The sequence below is a fragment of the Branchiostoma belcheri genome, unplaced genomic scaffold (assembly GCF_001625305.1).
Source record: "Branchiostoma belcheri isolate BF01 breed outbred unplaced genomic scaffold, Haploidv18h27 scaffold9, whole genome shotgun sequence".
Lineage (NCBI taxonomy): Eukaryota > Metazoa > Chordata > Leptocardii > Amphioxiformes > Branchiostomatidae > Branchiostoma > Branchiostoma belcheri.
Window position 1 is genome coordinate 4690065 of NW_017804575.1, and position 16142 is coordinate 4706206.

The 16142-nt window shown below is 40.3% G+C and overlaps 2 protein-coding genes across 2 annotated transcripts in view; one reads left to right on the forward strand and one right to left on the reverse strand.

The window, feature by feature from the left end:
- The window catches only part of LOC109487655 (transient-receptor-potential-like protein), a 26303-nt gene extending 23786 nt beyond the window's left edge, over positions 1–2517 (forward strand). Inside the window, exons 17-18 of the mRNA XM_019791659.1 lie at positions 1008–1204; positions 2104–2517. Of these exons, the coding sequence (XP_019647218.1) occupies positions 1008–1204; positions 2104–2294 (388 nt within the window). The 3' untranslated portion in view covers positions 2295–2517. The remainder of the gene's footprint in view (positions 1–1007; positions 1205–2103) is intronic.
- Positions 2518–4308: 1791 nt separating this feature from the next.
- LOC109487726 lies at positions 4309–15955 on the reverse strand. The gene is made up of 7 exons (XM_019791783.1): positions 15802–15955; positions 14883–15052; positions 8987–9089; positions 7459–7555; positions 6878–7057; positions 6314–6435; positions 4309–5738 (listed from the first exon to the last, which is right to left on the reverse strand). Exons 1-7 carry the CDS (start codon positions 15865–15867, stop codon positions 5544–5546), a joined length of 933 nt encoding a protein of 310 aa, XP_019647342.1. The 5' UTR covers positions 15868–15955; the 3' UTR covers positions 4309–5543.
- Between the last annotated feature and the right edge of the window lie 187 nt (positions 15956–16142).

Sequence of the window (16142 nt, forward strand, 5' to 3'; positions counted from 1 at the left end):
CACCCACAAAGTTGTCTATCAATACAGTGCAGAAACTCGTTCTACCATTTATAAAAAATTATATCTAATTTTCGTTTGGGGTCCGCGCGGACCCCAGCCGGCTTTCGATCATAATGGATACACTGGCGTTCTTATACATTACCTTATTTCCGTTTTTATATGTTTTTATGCATTCATCGTATGTCTACCAAGTTTTCAGAGAATGGTGTAGTAATAGAATTAAATTTTAATAACTTTGGTGTAATTATGACGTCATATGACGTCAGAGCTAATAATATAGTCCGCCATATTGGATTTTGACCAATGACGTCATCAAATTAGCATATTCTATGCATATCAAATGATTTAACTTATATTTAATTATGTAAGATGTTATAAATGTTGGAAAAGAAGTGTAATTTTATATAAAACTCAGAAAATGTTTATGTTTAAACCAAAATTACTTCTATTTTCAAAAAAACTACCCGTTGCCATGACAACACAAAAAAAACATCAACTTACTAGTATAAAACTAATATGAACTTTTTTCCAGAGACATTTTAGGAAAGGTCTCCAAATTTGATACTTCTAGCGCAAGCCGTTTAGCCGCTATCTGAGATCAAAGTTGGGCCTCAAAAGCCCCTTCAGTCTGAAATGGGTTTAAAAATCGGGTATTTCTTCTTGTCTTCTTTTCTTCACCAAAAAATAGAAAAAGTTCAAAATGTATGATTTTTGTATGTAATGTGGACACAGAGGTTCCCACATCAGTTTGCAAAACAATTGAGCTGGTAGCATGTTGATAATTTCTAAAAATTAGCAAAAAACTGCTCTGGGGTCCGCGCGGACCCCAGGTGTACAGATTAATCAGTCCGGGAAGGTGTTCTGTTGAGGGTTAATATAAGTTGAAAAACCTTGAGTGTGTCGTCACCGGCCACGTCTGCTGATTACATGTTTCGCAATAATAATAAAAAAAACAAGACATGACAAAGCTTTCAACCGAAGTCACTCAAAACTTCCGTATTCACCAGGTTTGAGTTGCGTGAGGACCGGAGGAAGGAGGCCGCCCGGGGGAACATGCAGATCGAGCAGTTCAAGCGGGATGTGTGCCGGATGCTGAAGGGAACCACCCCGAGCGGCAGAGTCTCCCCGGCCCCCTCCCACCTACCTGTCGGACAGCTATCCCATCAGCCCTCGCTGGAGATGGATGATACCAACATGCCACTCGGTAGGGGTGAACTATTTTCTATTTACTTCAAGTGTACGTAATAAGTAAATTAAAACCGTAAAAATTGGCTTTAGTTTTTCTGAAGCGACTACATTAGATACATATGCCAATTTTATGGGAAAATCAGCCTAACTCAACCTACTAGATATTTATCTGGTTGATGCAATAGGTTTGGTTGTTGTTTTGGTACTGCTAGTATTCAGTCACGTTTACGACCGTATCCTTACTGCCACACCACGAAGCAGCAAGGGGAAGTAGAGGCTGAAAACTACGGCCATTAAGCAGATAGTTACAGAAACGTTGGCAAGGAAACGCTATTCTACGTCGTGCCACTTTAACCTTAGTTAAAGTGACACTTTCTATGTGTCCAGCCTGTAAGCCATTACAAATGATCAGTAGATTCTTTCAGCTGCCATAAGGCCACAGCAAGTAAATTTTATGGATGACATCCTCCGCAGACTCCAAATCTAATGCGAGCGGGCGAAAAAAAACAAGGCGGGCCGAAAAATACAAGGTTCCTACATTTTAGTATCATGGTAGAAATGATTTTTAATCAGTGGGAACATCACATATACACAGCCAGCATCACATATCGTTGCATCAAAGTAAGAAACAAAACATTAAATTAGAGCATTTTCTTGTCCCCTCTCTTCATAGTTATCTGCCATCCACCTTCCGGCATGGGAACAGACGTCTTTGCTCATTTTTGGCATGTTGACCACTGTCAGAAGGCAACAAAATTTCTTGTTTTTTTTTCTAAAATCAGGCGAAAATTAATGCGCGCGCTGATGTCATCCATAAAAATTACTTGCTGTGGCCTAAATAAGCGTTTGAGGCTACATGTCATAAAATGTCCGCGATGGTACAACTGATTTACGGCAATTATTCTGCATCTGCAGGTTTGGAGGAAATCGACCTGTTACGGCGAGAGATCACCTCGAGTCTGCGGAGTGATCTGTACTCGGTTATGCGGGAACTACTTTCCGAGCAGCGGAATGTGCGGTTTGAAGGTGGAGGTAATCCACCGGCCCCGTCTTACCAACCGGCCTCATCACAGCTGTACCAGACGCAGTTATACACGGAGCTGTAATGTCCTAACATATAAAGGGGGCTTCTAGGGACGGATATTACTCTTGAAGCATTAAGAAGCGCGCAGGAAAAAATGTTCTGAAATGTTCTTCAAAGTTGTACATGCTTACCTCAACTGAGCCATCATGTTTATATAAAGCAAAGCGTACTAGACTATAGTTCAATTTCACTAGCAATATAATACATAAGCAATACTAGAAAGGTAATATTTTCAAAGCAGATGCATAATGTTTACCTTCGCATATTGTATGCTCTGTTAATTCTTACTCAAACACATTCATATATATGGTGACAGGAGTCTAAATCCGTCCTACTATAAACTTGCAACATGATGTAACCCAACACTAGTTACTAATGGTTGCAGACGTCTGGTTCAGGTCATTGACCTTATTTCTCTGGAGAAGAGGAAGAAGAAGAGGAAGAAGAAACAGAGCAAAACAATATGTTTTCCTTCTGCGAAGGTAAACATAATAAGTGGGATTAGAAACATTTTAGACAACTTGTTTAAGCTCTAGGAAAAGACGTAATTACATAACTAGATCGTCAACTGAAATGATAGAGCTACGAAGCAAGGAAAAATGGATGTCAAGGGATAAATAGAGAAATAGGGGGCCTCTCATACGAGCACGTGACTCAAGTATCAGGTGAAATGTGCCAGGAAGTTTGTATCGCCCCCCGTCCCTGGCACAATGCTTTATCGTCGATGCAAGACAGACTAAAATGTTCACGTGAGAATCACAGTAGTGTCAGAATATTTGCTGCCTGTTGTACATACAGGAATGAGTGAGTATCGAAGTTGAAAGAAGGGCTACTAAAAAGCTGCTCTTAAAACAATGGTAAATAAAAGATTACACCATGCTAAAATACCCCCTCTCCCCCTCTAGCTTGGCCATGCAATCATAAGGTAAGGCCATGTTGATTTGATTATATGGATGACATCCTCCGGGAGCCCCAAAACTGATGCGCGCGTGCAAATAAAAAAAAAAGTTTTGCAAAAAAAAAAGTTATTTTCATTATGAAATCTACGTGGTCATGAGGGTTGAGCAAATGGCACAGAATATGGTTTGGCGAATGATCTAGTCTTCAAGTTCATTTCTTTACAATTTCGTCTTTTTTCGTTTGATTTTGGCATTCTACGACATTGGTATAGTTTTTATTAATTTTTTTTGTAACTTATGGTATATTTTTGCTCATTTTGCAACTGTTTTGTATGATTTATAGTATGGTTGAAAACTTTTTTTTTTTTTGGAAACGGCCGAAAATTCATGCGCGCGCGGATGTCATCCATATAATCAAATCAACATGGCCTAATGTGCAAATCCCTAACATCGTCATGCACCTGTAAAATGTATAGACTATATAGATTTATAGAAAATGTCTGTATCATAGAGAAGTATAACAATATATTGATAACGACTGAATGACGCGCAAGGGTTGCTACATGTAAAAGCTATTCCCTATGCAAGAAGCTAGCCTGTCTAAATCTGCGCTCCTAGCGGCCGGCCCGGTATTACACCAGCTGGTGTAATACCGGGCCGGCCGCTAGGAGCGCAGATTTAGTCAGGCTATGCAAGAAGCCAACAGAAGACCACCTAGTAATCATGTGTATGTAAGAATATGTGTATGTATATTATGTTATTGTGGGTTATGTGTATTAATGTATATTTGAATTTATACCGTCAATAGAATCATTCATACCGATTGTTATTGAGATATTGGCTTGGCAAGGTTTTACATATTTTTTTGTTTAATGTATATGTTTTGTTTCTTTTCGTACTGTTTTAATACACTCTGTTACAGTAGAATGTCAATGATATCTATATTACTCACACGTTATTTCTCTAAAGTATGAAGATTTAAGACTATTACAGATTAAATAAAGTTATCAGAAAGATTTCACGTAACAAGACTTTTATGTTGTGTATCTGTCTTGAACGTAAATATCGTATGTAATTACTTTATGTTATTATTGTTTGAAAATCATTAAAAATGACGAGAGAATGAACAGATTTACATGATAAAATCAGTTTATTGCAAAATCATGAAAAAGGCAGGTGCTGAATTACAAATAATATGTATAATGTATATAATATATGAAATATTGAATATCATGTTGGAACATAGATGTGATGTCTACAGTTGCATAACTGTACAAACCTAAAATATCAATCACACAAAAACTTGCACTACATTATATACTCCATCGATGGTTATATCCTCCTTACACCTACTAATTTACATAGGCTGCTATTATAATATAATAAAGGGGGAAAACTATGCTAATTTAATACAGAACTTTCCTATGGCATATACATGTATATATAGATGACCATAAGTATACCTTGATAATATTGGTTTAAGGAAAAGATTCACTCTTAAAACAGAGATCTACCACGAAGCGTCAAGAAAAGACATTTCGTTCACCAAGGAGGAAGCAAAGGTTATCTTGTCAAATACTTCCGGTGTGCATGTGTTGCTTGAGGAAAACTTTTAGAATGATAGTGTGAGTTAGTTACATGTCTTAATGTCTTTGATGAAGCTTCTGAAAAAAGTGACAATTTCAAAAAGAATTACAACGTGTTTGCAAGAAATGTACCTGAAATATGTTTTTTGAGAACATTTTGTCACACGTTGTCATTAAAAAAGTACGGAATTTGCCATCTAACTTTTAGACTCTTTCTATGTTGAAGTATGTATTTTGTTTTATACTCATCTTCCCATATTTCTTTCGGGAGCGTCCAAATCGACAATGGCACACCGGATATGACGTCATGTTACCCTTGCCTTCCGAGATTCCTTCAGTAGAATAAACGTGGGTGCACAAAAACGTGCACGGTTATATCAATCCGCCAATCTATGGCGAATATTTGTAGACCCCGCCTACCACCACGAAGCGGCAGGGTTTGCAAAGATGTGCAAAGACGTGCATTTATAATGCAACATTAGGACACCTTAGCGGTTTAAATGGAAAGTATGCACTGAATAAAGTATGCATTGAATGAAGCTAGCAGATGCGTATAAACATTTTGGTCTAATAGGCACAGCAAGTGTTGTATGTACAGTTTTCAGAGCTTTACTCTAGTTACAGACTTTAACACTAACACACATCAATGACATACTTGTACATGTATCTGTCACATCTTCTCACATTTGAACTTGCTGTTCACGTGTCCTTCATGCTGTTCACGTGCCCTTGGACATGTCATTCACGTGCTCATCACGCGCTTATCACGTGCTCCCCACCTGGTGCTCAAATGCTGTGCAGGCGGAAGTATTGGCTTTCAATGGTGCTCCCACTGTTCCTCAGCTGTAGATTACCTCTGTGGATGGTCAGGAACGTGCCCGGGAACTTGGTGGACTCGAACATGAGGTCAGTGCCTTTAGGCCTCATGACGAACACACGGGCGTCGTCTGGAGAGGTGATGTTCTCCACGGCGCTTCCACTCTGGAAAAAAAACAAAAACAGGTAAACATCTTCGGACCATAAACATGATCAGTACAGGCAGACTTCAATTTCATGTGACCGCGTTGTGTGGGTGTGATCAATGTAACGTAATTAATTTATATTTTGTTGTTTGATATCTGTATAAAAACAAACCTATAAAGTGAAGTCTATAACACCATGATTTGTGAATAACATGTAACATTATAATATTAACAACTTGTCTAGACAGACACTTTACTTTGCATTTGTAATTACTAAATATATGAGGGCCTGCAAGCCCTTTTTCGTAAGGCGTAATCAGGCCATTTTAGACTTCGTAATTCGTAGGCAGCCTCCGCAAAAATCAACGTAATTCGTAATAGGACATTAGCCACAAATCGTAAAGTCGTAATCAGCTCTGAGACTTTAACGTAATTCGTAATAGGCGGCGAAAATTTTACGTAATTCGTAATCACTACCCCCCCCCCCTTGCAGGCCCTCATATATGTATAAGATGATGTGCCGTTTATGTGTGATGATGTGCTGGAAAAAATTCGGAAAAATTGATGGATTTCATCTGTTTTTCTCGTACCCACCTGGATTCTGACTCTTCCCCCTGTTAGACAGGTGAAGAACTTGTTCCTTTTCTCGAACTCTAAGATGACGTACGTTCCGCCCAGCGGAGGGACGCTAAAGAAGCTGTGGACGGCTATGGTGGCTGTGAGGAAAGAAGGAGGCTTCAGTCAGCGATACAGTACGTAGGGAATATAAAACAGCTAGGAGATCGCACATCCTATGTTATTTACACTATCCTAAATCGGATAGATAGACCAGCAATAAATCATGTCATGGAATTAGGTGTTCCGAACGTAACGCGAAGGGGTTTCAATCTTTGCATATTCTTAACGCAGCTAGCTACATGTACTAAGTGCCCTGTGTCCTCAGGATTTTCATTTGCTCATAATCTGAATCGCTTAATTCGTGACCACTTTAAACGTTGGTGGGTATTCGGATTATCTGTGGTGGAAGCATCTTCATGTGCTTACTAATTATATACTAAGTACCCTGTGATCGAACATGGCTCCAAATCAAAATCCTGCATACCGGAATAGAACCGGAGAGCAGACCGAAGATAAACCAAATTTGTGGCTGTGACTCACCGTTAGACCTGTTGGAGGAGGTAAGCCGTCCCTTGACGGCCCTTCCCCCGCTGCTGGTCGGCAGCAGCACGCCCGTTCTGGAGCCGTACTGGTGGTGTAGCTGGTTCCGCTGCAGCTGGTGGTACTCCAGCGTTATGCGGGGTGACTGCACATCGTCCTCATCCTCTACAGGCGTGACCACTGCAGCACAGGGGGATTGGGAACCATAAGTCATGCATAAAGACTTTTCATGACGCCATAAATACGTCTGCCGCCATATTTGTGTCGTTATTCGATTTCAATCTCAATCATTTTATAGAGGGCACCCTCAAATTCAGCGGCAACCATTTGACGTTAGTGTTTCAAACTAGACAAAAAAGAAGCCATTTACACTGCAAGTACGATTCATTTCTATGCAAATTGGGACACCAGCATGGCGGACGGTGTAGGTTATTAAGAGTAAGATTTTATAGTGAGTAAGGCAAATATACCTTCGAAAACACATATACGTAAACATAGGAAACAAAAGAAATTTGGTGACAAAATTTCCCACTCAAGAAGACGCGATTGAAGAAAAATAAATGCATTTTTTTACTACTCACCATCGATGTCCCCTATCCTTAGTTGCGCTGTGATGATTTCGGCGTCAGACATGGACTGTGAGCTGGTGTTGCTTCCTCCGGACGGTCGGCGCATTTCCTGCACGAGAAAACATCACACGGGTTAGCTAGCTATTTTTTTTCGAACCATCATTGAAGCTACAGCGTGTACTAATTAAAGAAGAATGAATGAATGAAGACCTTTATTGTACACACATACCCACTGGATTAAGTACAGGTCACAAAAAAGGATGGAATATAGATAACGTTACATATATACATCGTCAATTAGCTAAAATCAAGTAAATTCGGTTTCTTCTCGTTTCTTAGTAATGGCAAAAATGTAAGAACAGATATATTTCAATACAGAAGGTTTGTCTAAGCTCATTAGAAATATAAATTTATCTGTACAGCTTAGATGTATAAAGAAGGGGAACATAGATTGTATCAGATTGTAAAGGTCTGCTCTCTCTTTGTTGTATAGTTTACATTCTGTTACAAAATGTTTCTCATCTTCGATTCTTCCTAGATCACAGTACCGAAATATTCGTTGTTCTAGGGGAGTGCGGTTATGTCTACCGGTTTCGATGTGTAATTTGTGGCAACTAATTCGGAGTTTAAAGAAGAATGTGTAGGGGTTTAGGGGTCTCTTGCGGTGGAGGTCCGAACCTTTAGTTGCGCCCTGATGTAGATGGCCTCTTTAATCCCTCAGAGGCCAGTACATCAGGGCATTACAACCATCCCTCGACAGAGACGGGGGGCGCCACAGATTTTCTGCAACCTATGATCCACTGCTCACGGAGTCACGTGTGTTATCTGCGTGACGTCACGGAAGCGGTGGATTGTTTATTCCTTGACAAAGACTGGAGTTGTACAGTCAAAAATTTGGGTGAGTCCATTTTGTTGTGTTGGAAATTACAGTTTACACTTGCTTCATAATGATTTCTACCAACACAAATGAACTTTCAAGATAGTACTAAGATTTGTATTGTACTGTGAAGAGGAACATAGTGTGTGTGTGTGGGGGGGGGGGGGTAAGTTTGGGAAATAGGGCCGCACAACACAGTATTTATAAAAGTAGTCCGGGCACAAACTTAGTGCTGCACAATACTAGAGAAGGGTGCAGAGATTGTTCTGTGCATGACATCGAGATAGAACCTGTGGTAAATGTTAGAGGAATACGTCAGTTTTGAGACTGTAAAAGTTGAATTATGTTGCGTGTTTAATCGGCGTAGATTTGCGCTTGGATACTTGTCCCGCCTAGTACTGTGCGTCGGCTGCAGTTCCATGACCTCCGCAGTGGCGCTAATAACAGAGGGCGTGAGAAGAGAACTAGCCGGCAAATCTAAGCTCATTTTCACATATTTTGTACCCCATACCCTGAAATTAAACATCAAAATTCTGAACCTTGCTTGTGCACTCTACTATGATTTTCAGTGAGTCGAAGTGAGTCACTTTGGGGTCCTTAACTATAGAAATCCCCATAGGGCTAAAACTGTGTTGTGCCGCCTTGAAATGATTATAAACTTACCATCTTGACGGCGTCCCCAATGCCGGCAAACATATTGATGACTTGTCCATGCCGCAGCCCCTCCACGTTGACTCCATTCACATTAACCAACTGGTCTCCTTCCCTGTACGGGAACAGAAACAAGGTTTGTTAGACGCTTGTATAGCAGTAAGTGAATTAATAACATTCAAAACCTGCACGTTTCTAGCTCTCTTCGTGTGCACTTGCCTGTGTGTTCAAGTGTGTGTGTGTGTGTTTATCTCTCTCTATATATATATATATATCTGTATCTCTCTCTGTATCTCTTTCTTTCTTTCTTTCTTTCTTCCTTTCTCCCTTTCTTTTTCTTTTTTTTTCTTTCTCTCTCTCTCTCTATCTCTGTGCGTGTGTGTGTACGTGTTTCATCATGCAAAGCAAAATATATCTCAAGATGATGTAAATGGATATCAATGGTCACGATATATTCGGTATGTCAGTTGGATTACTAGCCTTGTATATCTTTGTATCTGTATCTGTCTAGCCGGTATAACCGCCTTTCGGCGTAACACACCAGCTTCTGTATCTGTATAGCCGGTATAACCGCCTTTCGGCGTAACACACCAGCTTCTGTATCTGTATAGCCGGTATAACCGCCTTTCGGCGTAACACACCAGCTTCTGTATCTGTATAGCCGGTATAACCGCCTTTCGGCGTAACACACCAGCTTTCTGTATCTGTATAGCCGGTATTAACCGCCCTTCGGCGTAACACACCAGCTTCTGTATCTGTATAGCCGGTATAACCGCCTTTCGGCGTAACACACCAGCTTTGTATATAGAACATATTAGATTTTGACCGGACCACTCGGCACTCGGCAGCACAACCGTTGCTTGAACTGTTTACGCTGGTTTCATATGCATTTGAAAATGTATTTCTAGAAGTTCAAGCGCAACGATAGTCAGGTGTTGGCTTTATGTTGAATAGTTTGATAGAATAGAATAGATTTGAATAGCAGTTACCTTGTTCCTATTACTTGTTCACATATTGCATATTTACTTTTTTATCCTGTATGTATACCTTAAGTAGAGATAGTAGGTTCGATAAGTATATCGTACACGTAGAAGTTCATGTTAGCAAATAGTCTTATATCACCACATTTTTCTTGTCAATGTATGCAATTAGCCCTCGGGCATGAATTTGCAATAAACAACTATATATGTTCCTGTTCCAGGTCATGTTTATATTATATATACAACGCAGACAAGAAGTAAAACAACACCCCTGGATGGGACCCCTCTCCCATGACTACTTCTGCTTTCTTTCTATTGTTTGGACAGGTGTGTTGTACATGTACGGGTCACATGTCTCACTCGGGGTATTTGCCGGAAATCTCAACAACGAAACTTGCCGTGAGAAATGGGGAAATTTAGGAACGAGAAGAGGAACTAAGTGTTATCAACAGTTCCTCACAGATTTTTCTTTACCTTATTTGGTTATAGCTGCGGTAGCAAGCTCCGAATCCGTACGTTGTTGACATTTTGATATTGCCGATTTTTTTTTATTAAGCACAGTTTCCTTTTATGTTGGGATGTTTGAACTTTTGGGTACACCATAAGATGAAATAAAGAATGTCGGAAAAAATACTCATATTTCATTACTGAAGAAGAGTACTACAACAGTGATTTTGTTATATTTATAACACTTAGATGTTAATAATATGCTGTATACTGCTATACATTAACATCTTTACATGTGTTAACCTACAAAAATATTTGAGTTCACCGGTGCACACACAGAAAAAAACTTGGTCCACAGCTCTAAATTTCGGTGCACTAAGGTGCACATGCACCCCATGACTACTTCTGCTTTCTTTCTATTGTCTTGAGTGTGTTGTACATGTACGGGTCACATGTCTCACTCTAAGTATTTGCCTGAAACCTCAACAACGAAACTTGCCGTGAGAAATGGGGAAATTTAGGAACGAGAAGAGGAACTAAGTATTATAGTTCCTCACAGATTTTTCTTTACCTTATTTGGTTATAGCTGTGGTAGCAAGCTCCGAATCCGTACGTTGTTGACATTTTGATATTGCCGATTTTGTTTTATTAAGCACAGTTTCCTTTTATGTTGGGATGTCTGAACTTTTGGGTACACCATACAGTATAAGATGAAATATAGAATGTCGGAAAAAACTACTTATATTTCATTACTGAAGAAGAATACTACAACAGTGATTTTGTTATATTTCTAACACCTAGATGTGAAGAATATGCTATATACTGCTATACATTAACATCTTTATATGTGTTAACCTACAAAAATATTTGAGTTCACCGGTGCACGCACAGAAAAAAACTTGCAATTGGTTCACAGCTCTAAATTTCGGTGCACTAAGGTGCACATGCACCCCATGACTACTTCTGCTTTCTTTCTATTGTCTTGAGTGTGTTGTACATGTACGGGTCACATGTCTCACTCGGAGTATTTGCCTGAAACCTCAACAACGAAACTTGCCGTGAGAAATGGGGAAATTTAGGAACGAGAAGAGGAACTAAGTATAATAATCAACAGTTCCTCACAGATTTTTCTTTACCTTATTTGGTTATAGCTGCGGTAGCAAGCTCCGAATCCGTACGTTGTTGACATTTTGATATTGCCGATTTTTTTATTAAGCACAGTTTCCTTTCATGTTGGGATGTCTGAACTTTTGGGTACACCCTATAGGATGAAATATAGAATGTCGGAAAAAAAACTACTTATATATATTATATTTTATTACTGAAGAAGAGTACTACAACAGTGATTTGACTAGATGTGAAGAATATGCTATATACTGCTATACATTAACATCTTTACATGTGTTAACCTACAAAAATATTTGAGTTCACCGGTGCACACACAGAAAAAAACTTGGTCCACAGCTCTAAATTTCGGTGCAATTAGTGCACCCAGTATTTCGAACCCTGCTATTTGCTGTTGGATAATCTTTACCGAAAGTTTCAGGTTGACTGAGTTCCTCACAGAGAGTTAGTAGGTGTAGTATTCTTTTGTTTATTTCAGTTTGCACATAAAAATAAAACAGTATGTAATGAATATGTACAACCAAATGTGCGGGAGAACCCAAGAAACCTAAGGGTTTATCGAGTGGGTTCTCCTAAAATTCAATTGTTTCTATGCCCTCTTTTTACACACGTGTATTGTAAATAATTGACAACGAAACAAATTAAATCAACTAGTATGTACTCTAGTCACACGCCGGTGAGTCACCAAAAGTTGAGAGGGAAGTCCCACCAAAAAACAAAGCGCGCCAAGTGACGTCATTTCCATGGAAACGGCCTCAGGGCACCACACATTGAAAAGGCCGTGCCTAGTACAAATTAGCTTCTTGGATGCACTCATTATCTATTGACGTTATCTTTTGCTTTTAAGTTAGGCCACACCGTCTTAATTTTATGGATGACATCCTCTGAAGACCCCCAAACTAGTGCGCGCGGGCGAATAAAATAAAAATCCGGCCAAAAATAAAAATGCTACTAAACCACAAAAATACAAAGGCAAAGCTGGTATTGTGAATTTGCGGCAGAACATAGCGACGTATACGACAAGCCGGCACATGCTGTTTTTTTCGGATTTATGAATCGGCACTGTACGTATGTACTGAGGTCTTGAGTCGTGGAGCTTTGGTAGCCTGGGTGCCATCCTTCAGAGTTACCACAGGCTCCGTACTGTCGCTATATAGCAAGCTACCATAGACTATCCAGGCCAGAGCCTCGGATGACGTGATCCTTTTTTTTTTTTTGAGAACAGACGAAAATCAATGCGCGCGCGGATGTCATCCATAAAATTAAGTTGGTGTGGCCTTAGCAGGAAAAAGTGATGTCGTGCCTAGTACAAGTTGGCTTCTTGGATGCACTCATTATCTATTGACGTTATGTTTTGCTTTTAATTTAGTAGGAAAAAGAAAAAGTGATGTCGTGCCTAGTACAAGTTGGCTTCTAGAGTGCAGTAATTAAGTGCAGTAATTATCTATTGACGTTATGTACTTTTTTTGATCATGACATCATGAAATGACTGAATGAAATGATAACGATTGCCTGTATAAATAGTTCGAAACGTGGTTACGCCTACTAAACGTCACCTGTGTGACGTTATGTATTGTTTTTAACTATAACAAAATACATATGACTCTCTGGTAAGGAAATAATATCATATACTAAGTAAATACTCCACCAATGTGGATGTTCTGTAGGTCGGTTCCAACATGCCAGACGGTTAATTTCAAATACATGTACAAACAACATGTATGAAAAAGTAGACAATGATATGAGAAACTATGTGAAAAGTACAACATACGTGGTACTAGTTTTGGTGGGTTTGACTTTTTTCTTGGTCTCAGTGATATGTTCGTTTTTGTTTTCTCTCGGTGAGGGATAGCTGGCAAGTAAATGGTGTATTTTGGACACGGTGATAAACAATTGGTCTCTGATATCATTATAGAATGGACAATTAGAGATGAAATGGTTTTCGTCTTCCCCTGCATTTGAGGAACAATTTTTACAAATCTTCTCCGACTTGTTCAGAAATGTGGATACATCCCAACGTATTGTAGTAGTTTTCTATAACCTTTAGTCCATTTTTAAAGAACGTTCCACAGAATGCTTGGATATTATTACTCTCCAAGCAGAGGTTTGGGTTTTGGGGGTATTTGTAGCGTGTTTTTAGGCTTTTTTATCGGGGTTTCTCTTTTGCACTGAATGCAAAAGAGAGACCCCGATAAAACAAGCCTAAAAACAAGCTAAAAAAAACCCAAACCCAAACCTCTGCTTGGAGCTCGAGAGTAGGATATTATCACAAAATGTACTCCATAACGACGGGGCACAACAGAAACGGGGACTTCCTTCCTTAAATTCCCGACCCACCCACACACGCGCGCCCAAATCGCATATCGCGGACTTTGGAACTCTGTAAAGCCGGCGTTTGTTTATTCAAACGTAACAAGGCGAGTTCCCCTTTTTCCGGTCTACGTTTTGAGGTTAATTATTAGCATTTATCGCCCACTAGACACGTTCCTCTAGAAGTCGACTGAAGGGCAATCAGGTTGAACATTATGATACTTTCCTCAGTTCTTGCATGGGGATTAAAATGCACTGACCTGCGATTTGAACATATCATTTTCAAGAATGCTTCTGAGATAAATTTAGAATACCCGAGCCGTGTCTGACCACCTGTTGCGCAGCCTTAGTCATACCCCCTCCGGGGTACTATTACATCATTGCATCTCTCAATTTGCAACTACATTGTACTTAGACTGACAGCGCCTTTAGCAATGTCATCCCCACAATATTACAAGCTAGCTAGCTGCCGAGTTTACGACGATTCCGTCTATAAAATGTTTAAAAGCTATTATATGGGCAGACATATTGTGAAGTTCACCACCCCCACCGCTGACAATTGCTTCGTATAAAAAGTTTTAATTGACAAATGTGAGAACAGAAAAGAGAACTACATGTTTACTTCAACGCAACGCAGGAAAGAAATGGGGAAATGACATACAGAACGCGTCCATTTTGGTAATTTATTTATGACAAGAGAGCTGACATTAATTGTATCTGTATAGCGGTATGGCCGCCTTTCGGAGTAACACACCAGTGTCGCAGGCACGCGGCGCGGCGGCAGCTGGCTACATTACACCGATCGACTTGTTACACCTAACCCTTTAACATCTAACTCTAGACATTGTTTAAAGCTATCTAATGATAATGTCCCTACCATTTAGCCTGGTTACCAAACCTATTATAGCTCCCGAGTCCTACATCCTCTCCGCAAATAGGAGAGGATGTAGGACTCGGGAGCTATAATAGGTTTGGTAACCAGGCTACCTACTATTATGGTTGCAAACTGTTTGAACGATTTGAGATAAGGGGGAAAGTCCACATACCTGACGCCGGCTCGATGGGCCAGGCCTCCCGCCGTGACGCGGGTGAAGGTGTGGCGGGAGCCGTAGATGCAGGTCCCGATGTCCCTCGGGATGCCGCCCGGGGAGAAACTCACACACACCACGGTGATCGGGTCGATCACGTCCGGGTACATGGGCTGCAGCTCCGGGAACTGTAGGGTAAGAACGGACGGACAGCATGTCAAATTTCTTATCCTGGCGATAGTCTGACTGAAAAGTCCGACAAAGCGTAATGTCAGCTATCCCAACATCTGCTTGAAAGTTGAACTTCTCCCTGGTCAGCCTCCCTACAACGACCATCTCGGGCCAGAAAATCCCCCAATACTATCAACAAACAAACAAACAAACAAAACCAACCAGCTTGGTAACCATTCTCCACTTAAGCCTTTTATGTTTTTTACCGACCCTAGCTGGCTCCTATAAGTATAGCTAAACATAAGACCTTTCCTGATTGCCTACTTAGTATCTTTCTAGCGGTCCTTTCTAATTTGGTGTAAAAAGTATATATCGTACGCTTTTGTCCCGAGCGAGCGGGCACACAACACTCCCAACACCTGTATATGTAAAATGTCCTTGGTATAACAAAGAAATACCGGTGAGTTCACAATGGTATACCCGATAAGCATGGCTACTGTCCAAAAGCACAGGCGTGAGTTTCACTCGCTGTATTCTTTTTAAAATTCAATACTAACATTCATGATAAAATAACAAGCCATCAGTGTGGTAACTCTTTTATACGACTTGGAACAAGGCCAGAAAGCTGTTCAACTTCACAGTATAGTAAAGTAACGGTTACTAACTACAACGCTTAAAGCAGCACTAAACTATGATACCTCAAGAACCTTTAAGAGAGTCCGGCGGTCTTCTGAAACCTCTATTCATATAATATACATGTACTTACATCAGGCTCTATTGTGTAACTGCCACAGCAGCAGCACATGCAGCATTTAGACGAAGTCTTCCCCATGTTGCCTTGTGTGTTGTTTCGGCCGGTTTCACGTACAATGTAAGACTTCGACTGTTCTGTTCGCGTTGGTGTCTCAACTCTGGCTACCTTGCCGGGCTTTACCCCCCTTTATGTGTGAGAACATTGGGAATTCCCTTTTCGTTTATTCGGGGAAAATCCATGACATCATTTCGCCCCCGGACGTTCTACGTCACGAAAGATAGAAACCATGCGGCAGGAAAGCGGAAGTCTCACCGCGCGAAATGTTCCATGACCCCATAGCCTTATATGGAAGT